At 45.2% G+C, this 21,326-nt stretch overlaps 1 protein-coding gene and 1 pseudogene across 7 annotated transcripts in view; one reads left to right on the top strand and one right to left on the bottom strand.

Annotated features, from left to right (window-relative positions):
* The window catches only part of DUS2 (dihydrouridine synthase 2), a 40,218-nt gene that overhangs the window by 1,736 nt on the left and 17,156 nt on the right, over window positions 1–21,326 (top strand). For 6 of the 7 annotated variants that reach the window (XM_037041443.1, XM_037041447.1, XM_037041444.1 and 3 more), the window contains 5 exons: window positions 4,409–4,551; window positions 12,775–12,820; window positions 16,079–16,170; window positions 16,978–17,021; window positions 18,156–18,216. In XM_037041443.1, coding sequence (XP_036897338.1) covers window positions 4,426–4,551; window positions 12,775–12,820; window positions 16,079–16,170; window positions 16,978–17,021; window positions 18,156–18,216 — 369 coding nt within the window. In that variant the 5' untranslated portion in view covers window positions 4,409–4,425. Of the gene's footprint in view, window positions 1–4,408; window positions 4,552–12,774; window positions 12,821–16,078; window positions 16,171–16,977; window positions 17,022–18,155; window positions 18,217–21,326 lie in introns of those variants that run through there. The other variant, XM_037041449.1, reaches the window with a different exon arrangement.
* Window positions 9,182–10,025, bottom strand: LOC118983967 (40S ribosomal protein S15a-like; annotated as a pseudogene).

Raw genomic sequence — 21,326 nt, 5'->3', positions numbered from 1 at the left:
TAACCACGTGTCTCAAGTTCTTTGGATTCTATATTTCCCCCACTATTCTCACCCTCCCTCCTATCTGTTTTCTACCTACCATCTATGCTATTTTCTGTGCCTTCTCCCCCCTTCTCCCCCTCCCACCCCCCTGTTTCTAACCCTCCATGTGTTCTTCATTTCTGTGGTTCCACTCCTGATCTAGCTGTCCTCTTGGTTTGCTTTTGTTTTAGGTGTGGTTGTTAATAATTGTGAATTTGCTGTCATTTTACTATACATGTTTTTCATCTTCTTTTTCTTAGATAAGTCCCTTTAGCATTTCATATAATAAGGGCTTGGTAATAATGAACTCCTTGAACTTGACCTTATCTGAGAAGCACTTTATCTGTCCTTCCATTCCAAATGAAAGCTTTGCTGGATAAAGCAATCTTGGCTGTAGGTCTTTGGATTTCATGACTTGGAATACTTCTTTCCAGGCCCTTCTTGCCTGTAAGGTCTCTTTTGAGAAATCCGCTGACAGTCTGATGGGTACTCCTTTGTAGGTGACTGTCCCCTTATCCCTTGATGCTTCTAGGATTCTCTCCTTCATTTTGGTCTTGGCTAATGTAATTATGATGTGCCTTGGTGTGTTCCTTCTTGGGTCCAACTTCTTTGGCACTCTCTGAGCTTCCTGGATTTCCTGGAAGTCTATTTCCTTTGCCAGACTGGGGAAGTTCTCCTTTATTATTTGTTCAAATATGTTTTCCACTCGTGGCTGTTTCTTTCCCCCTTCTGGTACCCCTATAATTCGGATGTTGGAACGTTTAAAGATGTCCTGGAGGTTCCTAAGCCTCTCCTCATTTTTTTGAATTCTCATTTCTTCATTCCTTTCTGGTGGGATGTTTTGTTCTTCCTTCTGGTCCATTCCATTGATTTGAGTCCCCGTTTCCTTTCCATCACTATTGGTTTCCTGTGCATCTCCCTTCATTTCAATTAGTTTAGCCTTCATATATTCCACTAATTTGTGACTTTGTTCCTCTAATTTGTGACTATAATCTACCAGTTCTGTGAGCATCCTGATAAATAGTGTCCTGAATTGTGCTTCTGAGAGGCTGGCAATTTCTTGGTCGCTGAGAGTTATTGGCTCTTGGACTTTGAGTTCTTCTTGTGCCATCTTTCGGGTTGTTCTTGCCTGTTCCATAGCAGGATCAGAGCCCTAAAATGTTCACTAGAACAGGGCAACTAAGTCGCTGGGTTGTGTCGTTGTCTGTGGGGGTGGGGTCAAAGAGCGACAATGGCTCTCACCGGTATTGCAGGGCAACTAAGTCGCTGGGTTGTGACGCTGTATGTGGGGGCAGGGTCAAAGAGGGACTATGGCGTCCTGTCCGCCGCCTGCCGCCACGGCCCTCACCGGTGCTGCAGTTGCTGCCGTCACCTGGCCCACGCGTTTCGTCCCACTGCTCGCGAGTGTGCCACCGCTGTCAGCCCTCGCCCCCTGGGGCCTGTGTGGTCTGTCTCACTGTGCGCAAATATGTGCCCGCGGTCTGCCCCGCACCCCAGCTGGTTCTCGTCTGCCTGCGCGCCTGGGTCGGGGGCCCTGTCCTGCCCGACCCTGCTCGCTGCTGGCTCCGCCCCTCTTACCGTCCCCGTTGAACGGTTAGATGTAGTCGGACTTCCATATAATTCAATTTTCTGTCCTTTGGTTGTGTCTTTGTTTCTCCAAACCTTTGTTTTATTCAAACTTGGTTGTGGGAGAAGGCACAGTGTTTCCACCTATGCTTCCATCTTGGCGGAAGTCCACCCCACTTTTAACACCCCACTTCCACCATTTGACACTGTCTGGAGACATTTTTAGTTGTCACAACTGGCATCTACGCATCGTGCAATTCTCAGGACAGTCCCTCACAAAAAAGAATAACCTGGCCCAAATGTCAAGTTTGCTATTGAGAAACCCTGCCTATAGGATGAGGACTGAGGAGAGGCTGAGATTACCACGTGTATGCTTACTTCAGGAAGGCTTATTTGCCAAACTGTTGTTCTAGCCCTGGCCCATTCCCATAATCTGTAGCAGGCACACTGATGCCATGCTGGTAATGCCCTTGGGGGCCCCTGAAAATCATAAACATAGGAAGAAGTGATTCAAGAAGTTAAAGCTGCAGAAGAGGAGTTTTAGGGAGAACAAAACTGTCCTCACGTATTTTAGAAGTGTGTCAGATGGAAAAGAGATGAGGTATGCTGTGGGGTGTCCCCTTCCAGAGGTTAAAACTGGGACCAATGGGTGACAGGGAGGCAGATTCTGAATTCGATATAAAGAACTGCTGTAGCGACTGGAATTGCCCAGCTCTGTCTTGAGAGCGCTGAGATTTCCATCACTGAAAAGTTCACACACATGCTGGATGATCACTGATTGGTGACATATTAGAGGGTATTTGATATCAAGGATGCTCCAAGATACTGTGATTCTGTACTACTTTTATGATTCTAAGAACACAGGGTTCCTAGTCTTTTAGCTAAATAGCTTGTTGAATGTCTGATCCAATAGGTCTCATTCATTTGTACCAAGCCAGAACGTGAGTAGAATTACATTGAAGAATTATTAGAAAAGAATAATACATAGGTATGAATTTGCATTTGGGTTTTGTCCAAATATTTAGGTCAGAGTAATTGGTTAGTGGCTGCTTTCTCATCATGCCTGAGCCATTAGAATATGATTACCTCGAAATCTCACAGAGATTGGAGCCTGTCTCTGCCCGTGATCCCAAATTTTTTCTTGTTCATCAGTTACCACTTAAGTCCCTCCCCCGCAACTCACAGCAGACATTAAATAACTTCTAGTTGTCATTGAGATACGTATTTTATAGCATAGTGCTTTAGAAATAAGAAGGATTTACTTATTGTGGAAAAAAATGTAAGCTTCTGGAAGTAGAGGCCTAACTTGGTAGTATTTTTTCCCAAGGCTCCATGGTAACTTATGTTGCCTGTTTATTCCTAAGTTTTAAAAACAATTATTCCCTGGATCTCAGATGGTAATGATACAGTCATTCATTTCTTGATTTATTTTTTTAAATCCTCACCCAGAGGACATGCTTATTGATTCTAGAAAGAGGGGAAGGGAGGGAGAGAAACATTGATTAGTTGCCCCTTATACATGCCCCAACTGGGGAGCAAACCCACAACCCAGGCATGTGCCTTGACTGGGAATTGAACGTTTGACCTTTCAGCTTACAGGATGATACTCCAGCCAAGTGCGCCACACTGGCCAGGGCAAGTTTGGGTGGGAGACTTTAAAAGAAGACCAGGGTGTCCTTGGCTTGTGTGGCTCAGTGGATTGAGTGCTGGCCTGTGAACCAAAGGGTCACTAGTTTGGTTCCCAGTCAGGGCACATGCCTGGGTTGTGGGCCAGGTCCCCAGTAGGGGCATGCACGAGAGTCAACCACACATTGATGTTTCTGTCCCACTCTTTCTTTCTCCTTTCTTCTCTTTCAAAAAAAAAAAAATATATATATTTAAAGAAGAAGACCAGATTGGCCAGAGCATAGAGCGGGGGAAGGGGCTCAAGATGAGGCTAGAGAGAGGGCTGGGACATGTGTTGCAGGGCTTTATGGGTGATTAGAGGGGTATGAGATTTATCCTAAACTCAGTGGGAAGCCATTAAAGGGTCTAAATAGAGAAATGATTATTGTGAAGACAGTGGACAGGAGGAGGCAAGAGTAGATTTGGGGAAATCCAGTAGGAGACTGGCTTAGTGTGCCATGGTAGCAATGGAATGAAGCAAAGCAGGCGGATGGAAGTTATATTTTGAAGGTTATTTCACCTGGAGTTAATGATGGATTGGATGTGAGAAATGGGGGGCACTGGTTCCAGGACCCCCGCAGATACCCAAATCCTTGTCTCCATATAAAATTGGGTAGTTTTTATATGCAGCCTATATTTGCATATAGGCTGTAGCAGGGCACGCCTAAACATCACTCACGCTGATTCAGTGTAGTGCTTGGCATGTAGCAAACTCAAATTTTGTGTTGTAGAACTTTCTGAGATTTTTTTCCTGCTTATTTTTGATCTGTGGTCGGTTGAATTGGTGGATATGAAACCCACAGTACAGAGGACCAACTGTACTGAATTTCCAACATACTATCTAATTTACTTGTTTGTTATACCCTCTTCTTTTTTTTTGGCCTGTGTTCCCTAATTAGATTGAAAGCTCTACCAGAGCAGGAATTTTTGTCCGTCTTGTTCTTTAATGTATCCCCAAAGACTAAGATAGTGATTGGCACGGACTAGGCACTTGATAAATATTTATTGGATGAATGAGTGAGCATGTGTTATTTTTATGATCAGAGAAAAGGAAAATGAGGTACTGTATGTTGGAAGGAAGAAGGAAGGGTTGCCCTGGATAATAGGAGAGATATTCTCCATTTGCATTTCTGACTCTTGTGTTCCCTGTCTTCAGGCTGGAGCAGAGGAGGAATGATTGTGAACAGCCTCTCACTGTGCTACCACAACAAACTCATCTTAGCTCCTATGGTTCGGGTAGGGACTCTCCCAATGCGGCTGCTGGCCCTGGACTATGGAGCGGACATCGTGTACTGTGAGGTAAGGGGCTATTGATTTCCCCAGAGAGCTTTCCCACAAGTGCAGTCTCCCTGTCTGTGGGTAGAAGTGGTCATGGGGAGCGGGGGTGTGTGGCAGAATGGGCACTGACTTCGCAGGTGCTCACTGAAAGCATGAGGAGATGAAGATGCGTGACATGTATGAGTTCTGTGAGCCCTGCTGAGGACCAGCAGCCTGAGCAGTGTGGAGGCAGTTCAGGGTGCTCGGGTCAGGGGGATAGACGAGCGTTGTGTCGGGTCCCTGTAGGATTTCATGCACATTCAGTACATGGATGCATGAACTCAAGGCTATGAGGAGGAGGCAGAGGCCCAGATTCAAGTCAGCGAAGTCCGGTGAGATTGGTTTTGGGAGCCATAGGATTTCCTGGTGGTGGTAGCTAGGGGGCCAGTTCCTTGCTGGCTGCTTGGGAGAATGTTAGGGCTTCAGGCCCAGGTTTAGAAGGCATCTGCTAGGAAAAACAGAATTGCAGGAGTAGCTGACCCCGGATAATGAGGGAGTATGAGCAGTGGTTCTCAACTGGGCACGTGTCAGAGTTATCTAGGCAGCTTCTCCCCAACCCCGTTACATCTCCCTAGTGGACATGAGAAGTTTAAGAAGAAGCTACCTAAGTGCTTCTGATGGTTCTACCTTTAAAAGCCACTGGGGGTAGGGTGGGATGGAATGGGAACTGTGGCTATAAAGGACAATATTTTATTTTTAAATTAAGTTTATTGGGGTGACACTGGTTAGTAAAATCATATAGTTTTCAAATGTACAGTTCTGTGATACATCTTCTATATATTGCATTGTAACTACTTAGAAACTTTATTTCTTTAATATGGCCTTTTCCCCTTTTTCTCTTTTTAATCAAACTGGCCTCATCCATCATCCTGTTACCTTCTTCCTTCTCCCTTGCACACCCACTTCCTTAATCATTGAGCCCTCAGGACAGTGAGGTTCTGGTCGACATCAGATAATCTTTGGAACAAAGCTTGGGGCCTGTTGGTTCCAGAGATACAGTTTAGGTCAAACTAGAGATGATGTCTAGGCCTCATTTGTATTTCAGCTCCAGGCCATCTGTGACACCAGATAAAGCAATACCAGGGCTGACAACAGGATCCTAGATGCAGGGATCAGCCACCCCCTGCCCTCGCACCGACCACTCAGTAGAGGCAGTGACCCTAATGCCCTTAGTCACCATGACTCATGATCTTCCTTTATAAAACCCATTCCCTGGAAGCCATTGGGGATCCAGGTCTTTAGCATTAGCTCACTTTTGTCTCTGGGCACGGACCACTTCCTGAAAGCAAGTCCTTTCTTTGCTGCAAACTCCTGTTTGTGTCTTACTGGACTTTGGTGACCACCAAGGTCCTGGAGGATGACTGAGTCTCAAGGGTGAAGCCTCTAGCTTTTTCCTTGTTGCCCCAGCTCCATCTCTGTCCAGCTGTCCCCTCCCCATGATCACTTGAAGATACAGAGTATATGGCGTCCCTGTCCTCTCTGTCTGTGCTTTGCATGCCGTCGCCATCGATTATCTGCTTACTTTGATGACTCTCTATTCTCTCCCAAGTCTTGCGCCTTCAGTGAAAGTAAGAGCTGGTCCTTGTGCATTAGCCTTTATTTTTAGATTCAGTTATGCCCCCACCATCCTGCTGGTTTCTTCTGTTGGACCTAGTGGTAGTAAGGGATTCAGGCCTTTAGAACCGCCAGCTCACCTGGACTCAAACCTTTTCTAGGGAGAGATTCTGGGGATTGCTTAAATTGAGGAAAAGGCAGCAGTGCCTGCATATCCAGCTCCCTTGGTTTTCACTTTTCCTGTGCAGGTAGCATTTTTCTGAGACCCTAGAAGGTGGGGCTGATTCACCCGGAGGGGTGTGGAGTGAAACACCAGGATGGAGTGACTGGCTGCACTGTAGCACAGGGCCGGTTCTAGATGGCGCCGTGTGTGTGTGTGTGTGTGTGTGTGTGTGTGTGTGTGTGTTACCCTGGGGGGGTGGTCTGTGTGACAGGGTCATGGAAGCTGTGCCGTGGGAGCAGTGCTGCCACAGGAAAACCGGTGACCTCTCAGGTTCCAGAACTTCCATCAGCTACTTGGAATTTCTTAGGGTTGTTTTCAAGCACTTTGGAAGTCTCGGGCACAGGATTGTGTGATGGCTTCAGAACGTGGCCTTCCTTTCCTCCAGGGCCTTCCTAGTTGGTCAGAGCTTGGCTTTCCTAGTGATTGTGACCAATCCTTTCTGCAAGGGCTCTGCCAAGTTAGGAGAAGAGGAAAGACTGATCAAACTATTTGGTGTTTGATGTGCTCATACTCTGGAAGAGCCAATATGGCTTCTGAACAAAGGGGCTTCTGGTGGAGGTGACCTAGGTCTCCCACACAGGTGAAGCCTCTGTGCAGAGCAGAAGCGGGAGATAGGCAGGCTGCCCCTGTTTGGTGGGGTTCCTTGGCTGGGCCCTGAGTACTTGGCAGGACACAGTGCGGTACCTGGTGCCCCCTGGTGGATTTAGAGTTCCTCTGCAGGCCAACGTTATTGTATAGTATCAGCTGCCTGGATGATCTTAACTGGTTTCTCGTGAGGAGGCCCGATCACAGGACTGGATATAGGACGAGGGGAATACCAGGCATTCAGGCACCTCCTTCAAAGCCCTGTGAAGCCCTGTGTAGCTGGAGGTGAAGAAAGGATGAACCACCTCAGCAAAAGTCAAGGGAGCTATAGTCTCATTCCCCACCAAGATCTGACCTATTGGTGGTTTTTTAGGAGTTCCTTGTGTATTGTGTTTCTGTTCCTTTTAATAAGAACAAGGGGACGTCAGTCACCCAGACTGTGAGGGGACACTTACCTGTTGGACCCATACCTTTTAATAAGCAAGATCAAGGGAGAAGGCAGTGTTCTTCAGAGGCCCAGATTACTAGAATAGGTAATTTAAATTTTTTACTTTTATTGTGGTGAAAACACATAACACAATTTATCATGTTAACTATTTTTATTTAAAAGTTTTTTTTGTCCTCACCTGAGGACATTTTTTCATGCTTTTAGAGAGAGAGGAAGGCAGAGCGAGAGAAACATCAATATGAGGCAGAAACGGTCATCCAGGGATTATACGCACCAGGAGGGGATTGAGCTGCCACCTTGGTTTGTGCTCTGTCTAGGGATTGAACCTGCAACCTTTTGGTTACAGGATGATGCACCAACCGGCTGAGCCACACCAGCCAGGGCTGTCATGTTACCTACCTATTTTTAAGTGTAGTGTTTAACTTCAGTAGTGTTAAGTACACTCACATTATTGTAACGGGTCTTCAGGAACTCTGTACCCATTAAACAGCTCCCTTGACTACTCCCTGTTACCACGTCCCCTCAAGCCCTGGAAACCTCCATTCAACTTCAGAAACTGCATACAAATGGAAACATGCAATATTTCCCATAAGAAATCTTTTTTTGAGATATGGTTCAGCTATCATATAATTAACCAATTTGAAGTGTACAATTCAATAGCTTTTAGTATATTAACAGGGTTACGTGTCCATTAGCACAGTCATGTTTTTAATTTTTAAAAATTTATTTATTGATTTTTAGAGAGAGAGAAACATCGATTTGTTGTTTCACTTATTTGTGCATGCATTGGTTGATTCTTGTAGGTGCCCTGACTGGGGATCAAACTTGCAACCTTGATGTATCTGGATGAAGCTCCAACCAACTGAGCTACCCAACCAGGGCGCACAATCAATTTTGAACCTTTTCATCGCATCAGAAAGAAACCTCATATTCATTCGCAGTTGCTGCCCAGTTTCCCCATCTCCAGTCCCTGGCAACTATTAATCTGTGTTCTGTCTCTATAGGTTTGCTTGTTTTGGACATTTCCTATAAATAGAATCATACAGTAAGAGGCTTTTTATGTCTCAGTTCTTTTACTTAGCGTGTTTTCAAGGTTCATCCCTGTCATAGCGTGTATCAGTACTTCATCCTTTTAATGGCCGAATAATAGTCCGTGGTTTGTGTGTATACAACACAATTTGTTTATTCGTTCATCAGTTGGTAATCATTTAGATTGTTTCTGCCTTTTGGCTATTGTGAAACATGTTATATGAATATTCATGTACCAGTTTTTGTGTGAGTATATATTTTCACTTCTCTTGGATATACACCTGGGAGTGGAATCGCTGGGTCTTGTGGTAACTCCGTGTTTAACCCCTTGAGAAACCAGCAGCCTGTTTTCGCAGCAGCTGTGCCATGTGCCATCCTCACCAGCAGCGTGTGAAGGTTCGTTCGTCCACATCCTTGCCAACACTTGTTACTACTTGTCTTTTGGATTATAGTCGTCCTGGTGGAGTGAAGTGGTAGCTCATCATGATTTTGACTTGCCTTTCCCTAATGATTAATGGTGTTGGGCATCTTTTCTCATGTTTATTGATTATTTTTATATCATCTTTGAGAGATGTCTATTCAAGTCCTATGCTCATTTTTTAACTGGATTCTTTGTCTTTCTATTCTGACAGTTGTACAAACTCTATATGTTTGGATACTAGACCTATATCAGATATATGATTTGCCAGTGTTTTCTCCCATTCTGTGGGTTTCTTTTCACTTTATTGATAGTATCCTTTGATGCATTTTATTTGCATGTATGTATTACGTCCCTAGGAAAAGAATCCCAGGATTTTTCCTCGTATGTTCGCGTCTTCTTCATGGCCCATGATGCCTGCTGAGGTTGTCAGTACAATGAAACCAAACTGATGGGACGGGAGAGGATCTCAGAGCTTGCACATCAAACCTGGGGCTGATTGCTGCACACTTGTTTAACCTGCCCAGGAGGTTCACAACAATTTTCCCAGCTCTGTGATCATCAGTAATTTCAAATTCGCCAGTGTAACCATGCCCCGTCATCACAGTGAGAAACTGGGTGATGACTTTGGAGCGTGGCCTAGTAAGAACCTAGCATTTACCTCTCTTTTTGGTGCTGTTGATACTCTTTAGAGTATCAGCCAGGCCATTCATGCACAGCAGTGTGAGGGCACAGAAGGATGGTGGAGAGAGCTCGTTGTACAAGTCTTTCACTTCCTTGTCTTCTGGCCTGTATGGTTTCCCATGAGAAATCTTATTGAGGATCCTTTGCACGTGGTAAATCACGACTTTCTCGCTGTTTTCATTGTTCTCTTTTTCTTCGACTTTCAGCAGTTTGGTTGTGGCTCTCTTGGAGTTTCCTGCTTAAGGTTTGTTGAGCTTCTGGGATGTATGGAGTAATTTTTTAAAAATCAAATTTGGGGATTTTTTTCCTTTTTGCCATTATTTCTTCAAACGTGTTTTCCATCCCTTTGAGACTCTCATTCATTTTGTCAATCATTTTTTTAAGGGGGGGAATTCTAGTTGCTCAATGTGGGTATGTTTGTTTTTCTGAAAATTGGGATATACAAAAGATCCTTTAACCAAACCAGAAAGCAAAAGAGTACCTGCGTGTGCCAGAGGTGGGGGTAGAGGTGGCATGGAGCAACACTGGTGATAAACTAATGGGTTAGCTCAGGCAGAGAAAGCAAGCCAATGGAATGAAGGAGACGAAGGTAGCAGGATGTGTTTGAGGTGTCAGAACATAACTCATGACAGATAAGGAAGCCCATATGTGATAAGGCACTTTAAAATTAAATGCTATTCAGAACATTGGGTAGCTATGTGAAGAAAAAGTGACTTATAAATAGCCTTAATTTTCAGATACGTTAAAATCTAAATCACTTTCACCCTGGCTGGTGTGGCTCAGTGGATTGAGTGCTGGCCTGCGAACAAAAGGGCCGTCAGTTCAATTCTCAGTCTAGGGCCCGTGCCTGGGTTGTGGGCCAGGTCCCCAGTGGGGGGTGTGTGAGAGGCAACCGCTCATTGATGCTTTTCTCACTCTCTTGCTCCCTCCCTTCCATTCTGTCTAAAATAAATAAATAAAATCTTTAAAAAAGAAAAGCTAAATCACTTTCAAAAAGAAAAAGAATTAAAATATATTCTTTTTTTAAAAATATTTTATTTATTTATCTTTAGAGGGGAAGGGAAGGAGAGAAGGAGAGAAATATCAACATATGGTTGCCTCTCATGAGTCCCCTCCTGGGAACTGGGCTGCAACCCAGGCATGTGCCCCGACTGGGAATCGAACTGGGATCATGTGGTTCACAGGCCTGTGCTGAAACCACTGAGCCACACCAGCCCCGGCTAAAATTATATTCTTTGTAATAAATATATTAAGAAACTAGAAGGCATTGTTTGTGGCAAAGTTGGGGTTGTCTCCTATAAAAACAAAATGTTAATTATGATAAAAATCAAGGAAGCGATATTAATATAGGAAAAATATTTGTGATAATTGAGACAGAAAACCTCAATATCCAGTTTGGCAAAGAACAGGCTTCTTTCCCCCCTGCACATTTTGTGTAGATGTAAAAGGCAGTTTGCCATGAAGATACACAGATGAAAAACTCTACCATGTGGACAAACAATGTTTGTTTTCACTAATTGAGGAAATACAGTAGGAAAAAAAGTGTGTGTACCCATACAATGAATAAAGTTGGTTAACAATAGTGTTGAGGGTGTGTGGGTGGGCAGGAGCACTGTGGTTTTTATTGTGGACAGTTTAAATTAATTTCTCCATTTAACAAACAGTCAGACATCTGTGTGTAAGGTGTCGGAGCAGGCTGCAGCAGGTGTTTACTGAGCACTTGCAACGTGATAGGTGCTAGTGATTCAAAGGTGGATCAGACCGTGTCCAGACCCCAAAGGCTCCACTGGTGTAGTGAGGCGTCAGAGAGGAAAACAAGGCATTTCAAGGGCCATTTTGTGTCAGCTCCTGGAGCTCAGGCTACCTGGCCAGGGTCCTTCATGCCCACCTTTGTGGGGACATAGGACCTTCCTCAGGGGGTTCAGAGTCTAATGACAAGGATATGACAGGTGCATCTGCAACTAGCATAGAAAGAAGAAGTGGTAAGGGCTATAAAGGTGAACTTGACAGGGAGCTTTGGGAATCCCAAGGAGGACAGGTTCCTGCTGGCACGGCCGGGGCCCCAGCAAGGGCTTGCGTTGCTTTACACTGCTTGTTCCCAGTCGGAGCTCCGCCGGGCAGCAGAGCTGCTTTTTGTAAGCATAGGCCACCCATACTACACATGCTTTCTTGCACCTGCTGCGGCAGCTAGGGTTGCTGGTTACGGGGGCTCTGTGTCAGGCTCCATCCATCCCTTGGGGCTGGGGGCTTGGTTGCCAGCCATGTATCTGTACAGCTTGGAGGTGGTGATTTGTTTGGTATGGCCTGGTAGGCATCAGATATGTGATGACCTGAATGCAACATGGAGAGAATAGCCGCAGAAGCCCCCTGAATGTGTAGTAACCTGGATTATGGGTGTGCCCGGGGGGAGCCCCATGGGTGCCATCGGGCCCTTTGACACTCGAGCCCTACATGCTCCCACGAAGGAGCAAAGGCCATCGTGCCCACCGGCTGGGTTGTGACTTGCCGAGGCTCCTAAGGAGTCAGTGTGGGGATGGGCACCAGGGCTGACTTTCTTCCCATCTTCCTCTGGTCCCCCAGAACTCCTGGGCATGAGCTTCTGATTTGGCTTCCATATCTGTTGAAATGATCACCGTGCAAAGCAGAACAGTGTGTTTCCCACCAGCACTCGTCCTTTGGGAGACATGAGTTCTCTCCCTCCTTGGCTATGATCCTGATTTTGAAGAAGCCCCATATTTCTTTCTTTTGAGAGTCTGAGTGTCTCCAGAGCGGAGGATCTCACCGATTTTGTTTCCACACAGTGCGACCCATGTAGAGGATGAGTTTTAGACTTTTCTTTCCTGTGCTGATCTCACTTTTTCCTCTCTGTGCTTCTAGTTCTACTTTGGTCCTTGGATGTTTCCCAGGATGAGGCGGGAGGTTCTTAGAGAGGACGGACTGGAGCTGAGACTAGTAGGTGAGGAAGGTGTCCAGGTGTCCGCATCCTGGACTCTTGTCTTCGTTCTAGCTCCCTGAGCTGCTCACCTTTTCTAGGCTCCAAATATCTCCAAGGGCCTTGGGAAGAGCAGCTGATTGAGGGAAGCTCATTCAGGTCCCTGCTTGCCACGCTTAAGTGGGGAGGACAGCACTACATGTCCCAAAAGCCATGATGTGTTGTTGGTAGTAGGGTGACAGGCCAAGAAGCCCCCATCAGATGTGCAGTGAAGGTGCTCCCCTAGGGCTTGCATGCCCTGGACTGACAAGTGCCCTCCGGTTCCTCCACAGGAGCTGATTGACCTCAAGATGCTTCAGTGCAAGAGAGTTGTCAATGGTGAGTGCCGCTGTGGTCCCAGGGTTGAGTTTGTGCCCAGGCAGAACTGAGCTGAGCTATCATTGCCCTTACCCAGGGGACAGGGTCCTCCTGGGTTTCTCCTTGCCTGGCTCTGTAATTTTGTGGATCCTGTGTTCCTTTGACGATAGCTACAGCTCTCCAGAGACCCTGACAAGAGCCAGATGTAAAACAGGCTAAGAATGCCTTGCACCCCCAGGCTTGCTGGCAGAGAAGCTGCCAGGTTTCATACTACAGGAAGGACCCTAGAAGCCATGGGGTTGGGATGGCATTGGTGCTGTTTCTGGCTCTGCCACTCGCTAGCTGTGTGACCGTGGTCAAGTCACATGACCTGTCTGCCTCAGTTTCTTTAGATGTAAAATGAAAATCATAATCCCTGCTTTACTCAAATCACAGGGTTGGGGTCCTAAGACGATAAGGTACATGTAAGTACTTTGCACATGAAAGTGGTTGTACTGAATTGTGATTTTGTTTATATTTTATTGATGAGGCTGATTCTGCTTTGATTACAGTTGTGGTATTGTTTGAGGTTTTTGAAATGGATATACACTTGTCAGATCTTAATGTAAGTTCACTAGAAGTTGTGACTCAATTTTGTCTTTCATTGTTTTAGGTTTATATTTTCTTTGTGTTACAAAAAATTCAATGTGACAGACCTTTGCCACCTAGAAAATGAAAACCCCCCATAATCTTGTACTTGAAGAGGCAGTCACAAAGAGGAATAATGTACTGGTATATAGATTTTCACACATTCAGTAGAGCATATGTGTAAAAATATAACGTGTTTGTATATCTCCCTTCCTGCCCCCTTGGTATTAGGCTACATGTGTTTCGCCAGTTACTTTTCTACTAGGACATTTTTCTATGTTGCTACTTACGATGACTGTGTCAGAATTGATCTCAGCAATGCTTTCGCAGGGGCATTCGAGTTTTGCTGTTACAAGTAAATATAACTCTAGTGTAAACACACGGAGCTTTTATTTTCCTCTCAGACTTCCTGCTGCCAGTCACGCGCTGGCTCTGCTGCTCCAGATTGCTTGTTCATCTCTCCCAGCATGTCGCTGCCTTCAGTCCACCCTTTTGATCTTCCAGTTGGTTCAGTGCTGGGATGATAATAACAGCTTCTATTTATGGAAGTGCTTTAACACCATATGAGTGAATACTGAACCATTGCTCTAGGAGGAATACAGGCATCTGCCATTTTATTGCACTTTGCACATACTGTGTTTTTCACCATTTGAAGGTTTGTAGCAACTCCATGTGGAGCAAGGCAATTGGCACTGTTTTTCATTGGGCTCAGGTGATGGGTAACTTATTTTTACAAAAAATATTTTTTTAGGCCCTGGCTGGTGTAGCTCAGTGGATTGAGCGGGGGCCTGTGAACCAGAGGATCGTGGTTTGATTCCCAGTCAGGGCACATGCCTGGGTTGTAGTCCAGTTCCCTGCAGGCCAACTCCTAGCAGGGGACGCACAAAAGGCAACCATACATTGATGTTTCTCTCCCTCTCTCCTTCCCCTCTAAAGATAAATAAATAAATAAAATCTTTAAAAAATATTTTTTAATTAAGGTATCTACATTTTTTAGACATAATGCTATAGAATACTTAGTAGACTATAGTATGAATGTAATTTTCTCATGCACTGGGAAACCAAAACATTTGCATGACTGACCTTAATTGTGACATTTACTTTTTTGTGGTGGTCTGGAATTGAACCTGCAGTATCTCTGAGGTCTGCCTGTACAGGTGTACGTCCCTGTAGACCTCCGGTTACACATTGTTTTTAACATATCAGTATGTAACCTTGCTCTATGTGTGCTTCTGTTTAAAGGCGTGTAATTTAATATATTCCATTGACTCCTTAACATAGAACTCACAGCCAGCAGCTCTGTGTATAATTTCACGTCTGCACAAGTGTGTTTGACACATGGATTTTCTCCCTAAGGCACATCGTGGCCTTCTTGTGCACAGGAGCACTGGGTAGCACTTCTGTGTGCGTGGGGCCACTTAAAACGAATTACCCACAAAAAGGCAAAGATGCGGCATTAATGTACCATCAAAAAGACACTTGTTTACAGTATAAGAGCTGAAGCAAGGAGACAGAGTGTTGCCTTGTTTGACTCTGGCTGGGAACATGTACATTAGGTGCCCGGAATTTTCTGTAATTCTCTGCATGTCCAAGAATGACGATGTAAGTGTCGTGAGTATGGATTACAAATAAACTTTAGCGAGCAGGCAAATCTGCAAATATACAAAGTCAAATCATAAGAATCGACTGTCGTATAGTAAATCTCTGCTCACAGTATCTGGCACCTGACGAGTCATTAAGAAACAGCAACTCTGCCAAATTTCAGAGTGACATCTGGGAAAACTGGGTCAAAATCTGAAGCTCAGACAAGGTGCTCTATATGCACTTAAAAAAATTTTTTTATACATTTTGAAATGGTCTATATGCACATTTAAAAAATGTTTTAAAATTGCAAAATGAAGCCCTGGCCGGGTGACTCAGTTAGTTGGAGTGTCATCCCATATACCAAAAGTTGTGGGTTTGATCCCCAGTCAGGGCATATACCTAGGTTACAGGTTCTATTCCTGGTTGGGGCATGTACAGGAGACAACTGTACATGTTTCTCTCTCACTGTGATATTTATTTCTCTCCCCTCCTCTGTCTATAAAAATCAGTAAACAGCTCTGGCTGTTGTAACTCAGTGGATTGAGCACGGGCCTGTGAACCAGAGGATCATGGTTCGATTCCCAGTCAGGGCACATGCCTTGGTTGCAGGCCAGTTCCCAGCAGGGGATGCATGAGAGGCAACCATACATTGATATTTCTCTCCCTCTCTCCTTCCCTTCCCCACTTTACATCTAAAGATAAGTAAATAAAATCTTAAGAAAATCAGTAAACATATCCTCAGGTCAGGATTAATAATAAATAGGGAAATAAATAAATAAAATTGCAAACTCTAATAGCCGTACAGAGAAATTATGTAAAACACAAGTATACCATTTAACAGATAACTGAAACAAACAACCATGTAACTGGCCACCACCAGGTCGGGAAATAGAATATCGTCAGCCCCTCAGAGGTCTCATGGGCACACTGATTTCTTTTGAGAATGGTCTACTTCTAGCACCCTTTTTTTCCCGTTAAGCTGATACTTTTGCTCTGTTTTCTTGCAGGGATTAGTCTAGGTGAACTTGCTTACTTAGTGGGTGTGCCTGTGTATGTGTTTTCTTGCAGAGGTGCTCAGCACAGTGGACTTTGTTGCCCCGGATGACCGAGTCGTCTTCCGCACCTGCAAAAGGGAGCAGAGCAGGGTCGTCTTCCAGATGGTATGACTGCCCAGGCCCGACCTGTTGCCCGATTTGCTATCGCACGCCCTGACCTGGGCCAGTGTGGAATGCCTGGGCTTCAGTGTACAGCGGTAGCTTCCTGAATTTTTCACATTCAGGACATTTTTAAAAGATCTGCTCATGAGTGATTACACTGTTGAAGAGACTTCATGGAAATCAGACTGTAGTAGTCTGTTACATGTCTCCCATCTCAAATTCAATTTTCTTAATTATAGGAATTATCTGTTTGGCATGACTTACAGGTTTTTATCCCTAGCATTAGTTATTAAGATCAAGGTCTTCGGTTTTTTGTAGTTTGTATATATCTCCCACATAGAGAAATCAGGTTAGCTCAAGAGTAGTTAATAGTTAATGTTTATGTCAGGGTTGTAATGACTCTGTAGTTCTCTTCTCTCACTTTGGTCATTTCTTGGTACTTTTCGGAATAGCTCCTGAATTAGATTTTTAAAAATTGACAATAATGGGTAGACATACAATAAAACAAATATAGCAAAATGTTCATTACAGATTCTAAGTGGTGGGTATATGATTGTTTAGTATAAAAATTTTTCATTGTTTTTGTATGTTTGAAAGTAATCGTAGCATTGATGACATTTTGACATTTTCTAGGCCCTCCCATCCACTTCTGGCCTTTGACAGAGGGCTAGTCTAGTGGACTGGATGTTTAAGAGTCCCCAGCTGGACTCCACTTGCTGACATGTGTGCACATGGTGTGCATGGGTGTGTTTGCCTGTGCATGTGTACATGTGTCAGGGTGGTGGTTGATGCAGCGTTTTGTGTTCCCAGGGGACTTCGGACGCAGAGCGAGCTCTCGCTGTGGCCAGACTTGTGTAAGTTCTTCCCTATTTGGAACTACCTTTGCCTCTCCTGCTGGCTCTGGGGCCTCACTGTTCCTCGTGATGTTGGAGGTGACCACCCTTCTGCCTTCTAGTTCAGTATCTTCTGTTTCTTTTCTAGTTTCCTTCTCCATGGTATCCAAGGCTGCCCTGGGCCTCTCGTGTACCCCCTGTGCCCAGATCCCAGATAATCTCTGTGTGGGTGCCTGTTTTCTAGTGTTTATTCATAAGGCTCCCTTTCTAAGGACTCTTGTGACCATGAGCCCTGAGGTTTTGAATCTCATGAAGTGTAGGTTAGACTTGCTGCTTCCTAGGAGAGTGTTGTGGTTACAGAGTTAGATGAACCTGGGTTGTAATTTTGGCTGTGGCTTTGCTGCTTGTTAACTGTGTGACCTTAGGTAACCTTGCTGAGAACTTAAGTTTCCTCATTTACAGAGTGAGACCAAATAGTATTACCTACCTCTGGCATTATAGGGAAAGGTCAATGAAATAATGCATGGGAATGTCTTTGCAGTGTGTGGCACATAGTGAGTGTTAGTAAGTAGTTGCTGTTATTATCAATTACAGTAAGGGTGAGAAGGCACTCACACAGTAGTTGCTGCTGAATCACAGCCTGTGAACTGTGTATACTCCAGAAGATGGGGTCAGGGTCCTTTCTGCATCTGAGAACTGTTTGGAATAAGCCAACTGTGTGACCTACCCAATAAAGGCAGTCTTGTACCTCCCACCAAAACTGGTGCTCTGGGTGAGGGTCTCATGCTCATGTCACTTTCTGCATGGACAGATGGCCTTCACTGCCCCAGTCAGAACCGAAACCCTGGGATCAAGTTCAGTGTGACTTTACTCAGTATTTGAGCCATCTGATGTAATTCCAAAGTAGCAAAGTCTGCGACAACTAGCTCTTTGTAAATGTGTGAGCACCTATTCCGTGCCTCTTGAGCTTTGCTCCGAGGAGGCGGTTGCACATCTTAGAATAGGTTTTTTTTCAGCTTCTGACACTGAGGGTCGGTGTGTTTTGGGGCCAGGGACATGGGGAGGGATTCATGAGCACAGGCCATGCCTTTGACTCCACCTTCTCTCCTCACATTGAACATTTACTGCTACTTTTTCCACTTCCTGTCATTCCAGAGAAAATGACGTGGCTGGGATTGATGTCAACATGGGCTGTCCAAAAGAGTATTCCACCAAGGTAAACTGCGTCCTTCATACCCCCTCAGACACAGGTGCGGATTAAAGAGGAACAATGAGACATGACAACTAAGTACAGTGCCTGACTCCTGTACTGTGTGGGGAAATGCTCACGTGGATATTATTAGACCAATGGGTGAAATTGGGAGTGTGGACCACGGTAGATTAGCTAAAAATACTGGATCAGTGTAAACCGATAAAGTTAACAGCTCTTCAGTTTTGTAAGAATATCCCTATTCTTAGAAAATACACACTAAAATATATTGGGGTCAGGGGCTATGATATATGTAACTTTTCCCTCAAATGGTTGAGGAAGAAATTTATATACACATACCTATATACATAAACATACACACAGAGCATCATGCCCATTTGTTTTAAAAGATGTGAATGTTAAAAGAAAAATTAACGTGAACAGGGCTTTGTCTTTTCATGAATAACACCAAGACATAACCATAACATCTTTTTAAAAGTAGAGGATGTGACCCCGGCCAGTATGGCTCAGTGGTGGGAGCTTTGTGCTGTAACTGAAGGGTTGTGGGTTCAATTCCTGGTCAGCGCACATACCTGGACTGTGGGTTTGCTCCCCAGTCTGGGCGTGTATGGAAGGCAACCAATCAGAGCTTCTCTCTTGCATCGATGTTTTACTTTCTTCCTCTCTCCATTCATCTCTCTCTAAAAGGAGTGAAAAGAAATGTCCTTGGGTGAGGACTAAAAATAAATAAATAAAAATAGAGGATGCAAAATGCATCCCCATTTTCATATCAGAAGCTCAGACCAGAGTACTAGGGTAGCTCAGAGAGGAGCAGAGAGGCAGAACCTAAACTCGGGATTTTACAGAGAAATGTGGTCCTCTGTGGAGGCATGTGGGACCCTGCAGGCAGAGGGAGTGCAGTGCAGGGCTTAGGTGCCAACATGAAGTGGAGGCAGAGAACCTTGATTTGACCAGAGGGTTGGAGAGTGGAAGATGGTGAGGAAACCGGGATGCAGGATTGAAAATCTTGGTTGGGACCAGAGTAGCTGCACCCGGATCTTCAGTATCTCTGGCCTTTTGTGAACAGAAAGGCGTGTGATCAGAAACTTAGTTTCTTTCCCCAGGGGAACCAGTGTTGTTAGTTTCTTGTGTGTCTTCCCAAATACATTCTATAAGTGGAAATGCTAATCTGGGAGCTCTGTGTCTTGTGGATTGAAATGGAAAGAGGCTAGAGGTGGGGACGTGGATGTAGGAGGTGAGTTTGTGGGCCCACAGGGAAGACTAGGGGGATAGAGAGGGGAGAAGGCCAGTATTTGCCAGGATTTGGCTGGCAAATGACTGGCCTGGGTGTGGGGATGTGGGGTGAGAGGTGGGGGTAGAGAAAGAGAGACTGGCAGCCAGGCGGACAGTGGGTCTTCGATGTTGGTGGGACTGCCAGAGGAAAAGCACGTTTGGAGCAGATTACGAGCACAGCGTGGGGCTGGGTGTGTGGGAGACACCACAGGGAATTCTGCAGGGCTGCTCCTGGGAACCTCATTGTAGGGTGGGTAGTGTAGGCCTAGCAGATGTCTGCCCAGGCCCACTGCCCAAAGTCAGCCACTTGGTTTTCAGCAGTTACGTGGCCTGGGGACCTTTCCTTTCAGCCAGGAGCCTGAAGACCGCCTGAGGAAAAGGCTCTTGGGGCTCTTGAAACCCAGAAGGCCTGTAGGCAGCTGCTTCAAGGAATTGTGCAGATTTGAAACTGTCTGTGGGAACCTGCAAATTTTGGACTCCGTTGACTGTTTTCAAATGACCTCTTTGTGTTTGTGATTATGTAAGGAGCAAAACTGAAATTATTGGAATAATCTCCTTGGGTTCGTGGAGTGAAGAAAGGCAAATGACAGAATCGTATATGGTGTATTGCCATTTATGTGTGGGGGATGGGAAATGAATCTTAACGTCCATTTACCTTTCTCTCCATAGAACACTTTTAGGAAGACTCACAAGAAACTAGTGACACTGGTTTCGCCTGGGGAAGGAAACTGAGTTTTTACGTGGTTCTGCATGGGGATTAAATTCCCTGTGCCAGGGTGCTACACGAAACAGTTAACCAGCACAGCGCCAGCCCCGACCGGTCGGAACAGAAACTTAGCAGTGTGCCCTGCCAGTGCACGCCGCCTGGGTGTTGGCTCCCTTCTGGCGGCTCAGAAACTGGAGACATGTGAAAAGTATAAATTGAAAAGTTTTCCCTTCCTCAGGGAGGGAGAGTTCTTTCTTTTTACCCTTTTGAATCTTAAAAAATTTTAATGGGTTACCTATTCAAAAAAGCAAATAAATAAGTTAAATAGAGAGGAAGGAAGGAAATACCATTGAGAAAGCCATTGTTGTGGAAGGGGCAGTGAGACTGTATTTTTTTTTCATAAAAGTAATTATTTTTTTAGAGAAGGGAGTGAGAAAGAAAGGGAGAGAAACATCACTGCATGAGAGAGGCATATTGGTTGCCTCTTGCGCGCCTCCACCTGGGGATCTGGCCTGAACCCCAGGCATGTTCCCGGACAGGGAATTGAACTGGCAGCCTTTTAGTCCGTAGGCCGGTGCTCAGTCCACTGAGCTGCACCAGCCAGGGCGAGACTGCATTTTAGAGCCTGTGATTCCACAAGGAAGGGCTGAATTGTGTGTGAGCTGAAGGCCAGATGGATCTGGGGTGTGGCCAGAGTTTCCTTAACGCCTCTAAGCAGGTTTGTATCTGTGACCAGGGCTAGTCCCCTCCTGCCCTTCCCGTTTTCCTCTGACATGCAGGCTCAGGCTGGCTGAGTCGGTGGTGGGTCAGTGTTCCCTCCAATTCTAATCGATCATCCTTTAAAAATGTAACCACTGAACTTAGACTGTCTGAGCACAGACTGTGAGCATTTGTTATTACGCAGTCTATACATGCTGACAGCATATATTTATTGGATTTGTTTTTCTCCCCTTCACGTCACTCTTAACGGGTTCAGATTTTTAACGCCTGCCCCCACTCCATTATTAAAATGTCATGCCATCGTCCAGAACTTGGATCGTTTAAAAGTACAAAAAAGAGCAGAAAGCCCTGGCTGGTATAGCTCAGTGGATTGAGTGCGGGCCTGTGAACCAGAGGATTGCGGTTCGATTCCCAGTCA

This window comes from Sturnira hondurensis, unplaced genomic scaffold (genome assembly GCF_014824575.4).
Source record: "Sturnira hondurensis isolate 20B ecotype Veracruz unplaced genomic scaffold, ASM1482457v3 Scaffold0003090, whole genome shotgun sequence".
In the NCBI taxonomy this organism is placed as follows: Eukaryota; Metazoa; Chordata; class Mammalia; order Chiroptera; family Phyllostomidae; genus Sturnira; species Sturnira hondurensis.
The sequence above is the reverse complement of the archived record's forward strand: the minus strand, read 5'-3'. Positions and strand labels throughout refer to the sequence as shown.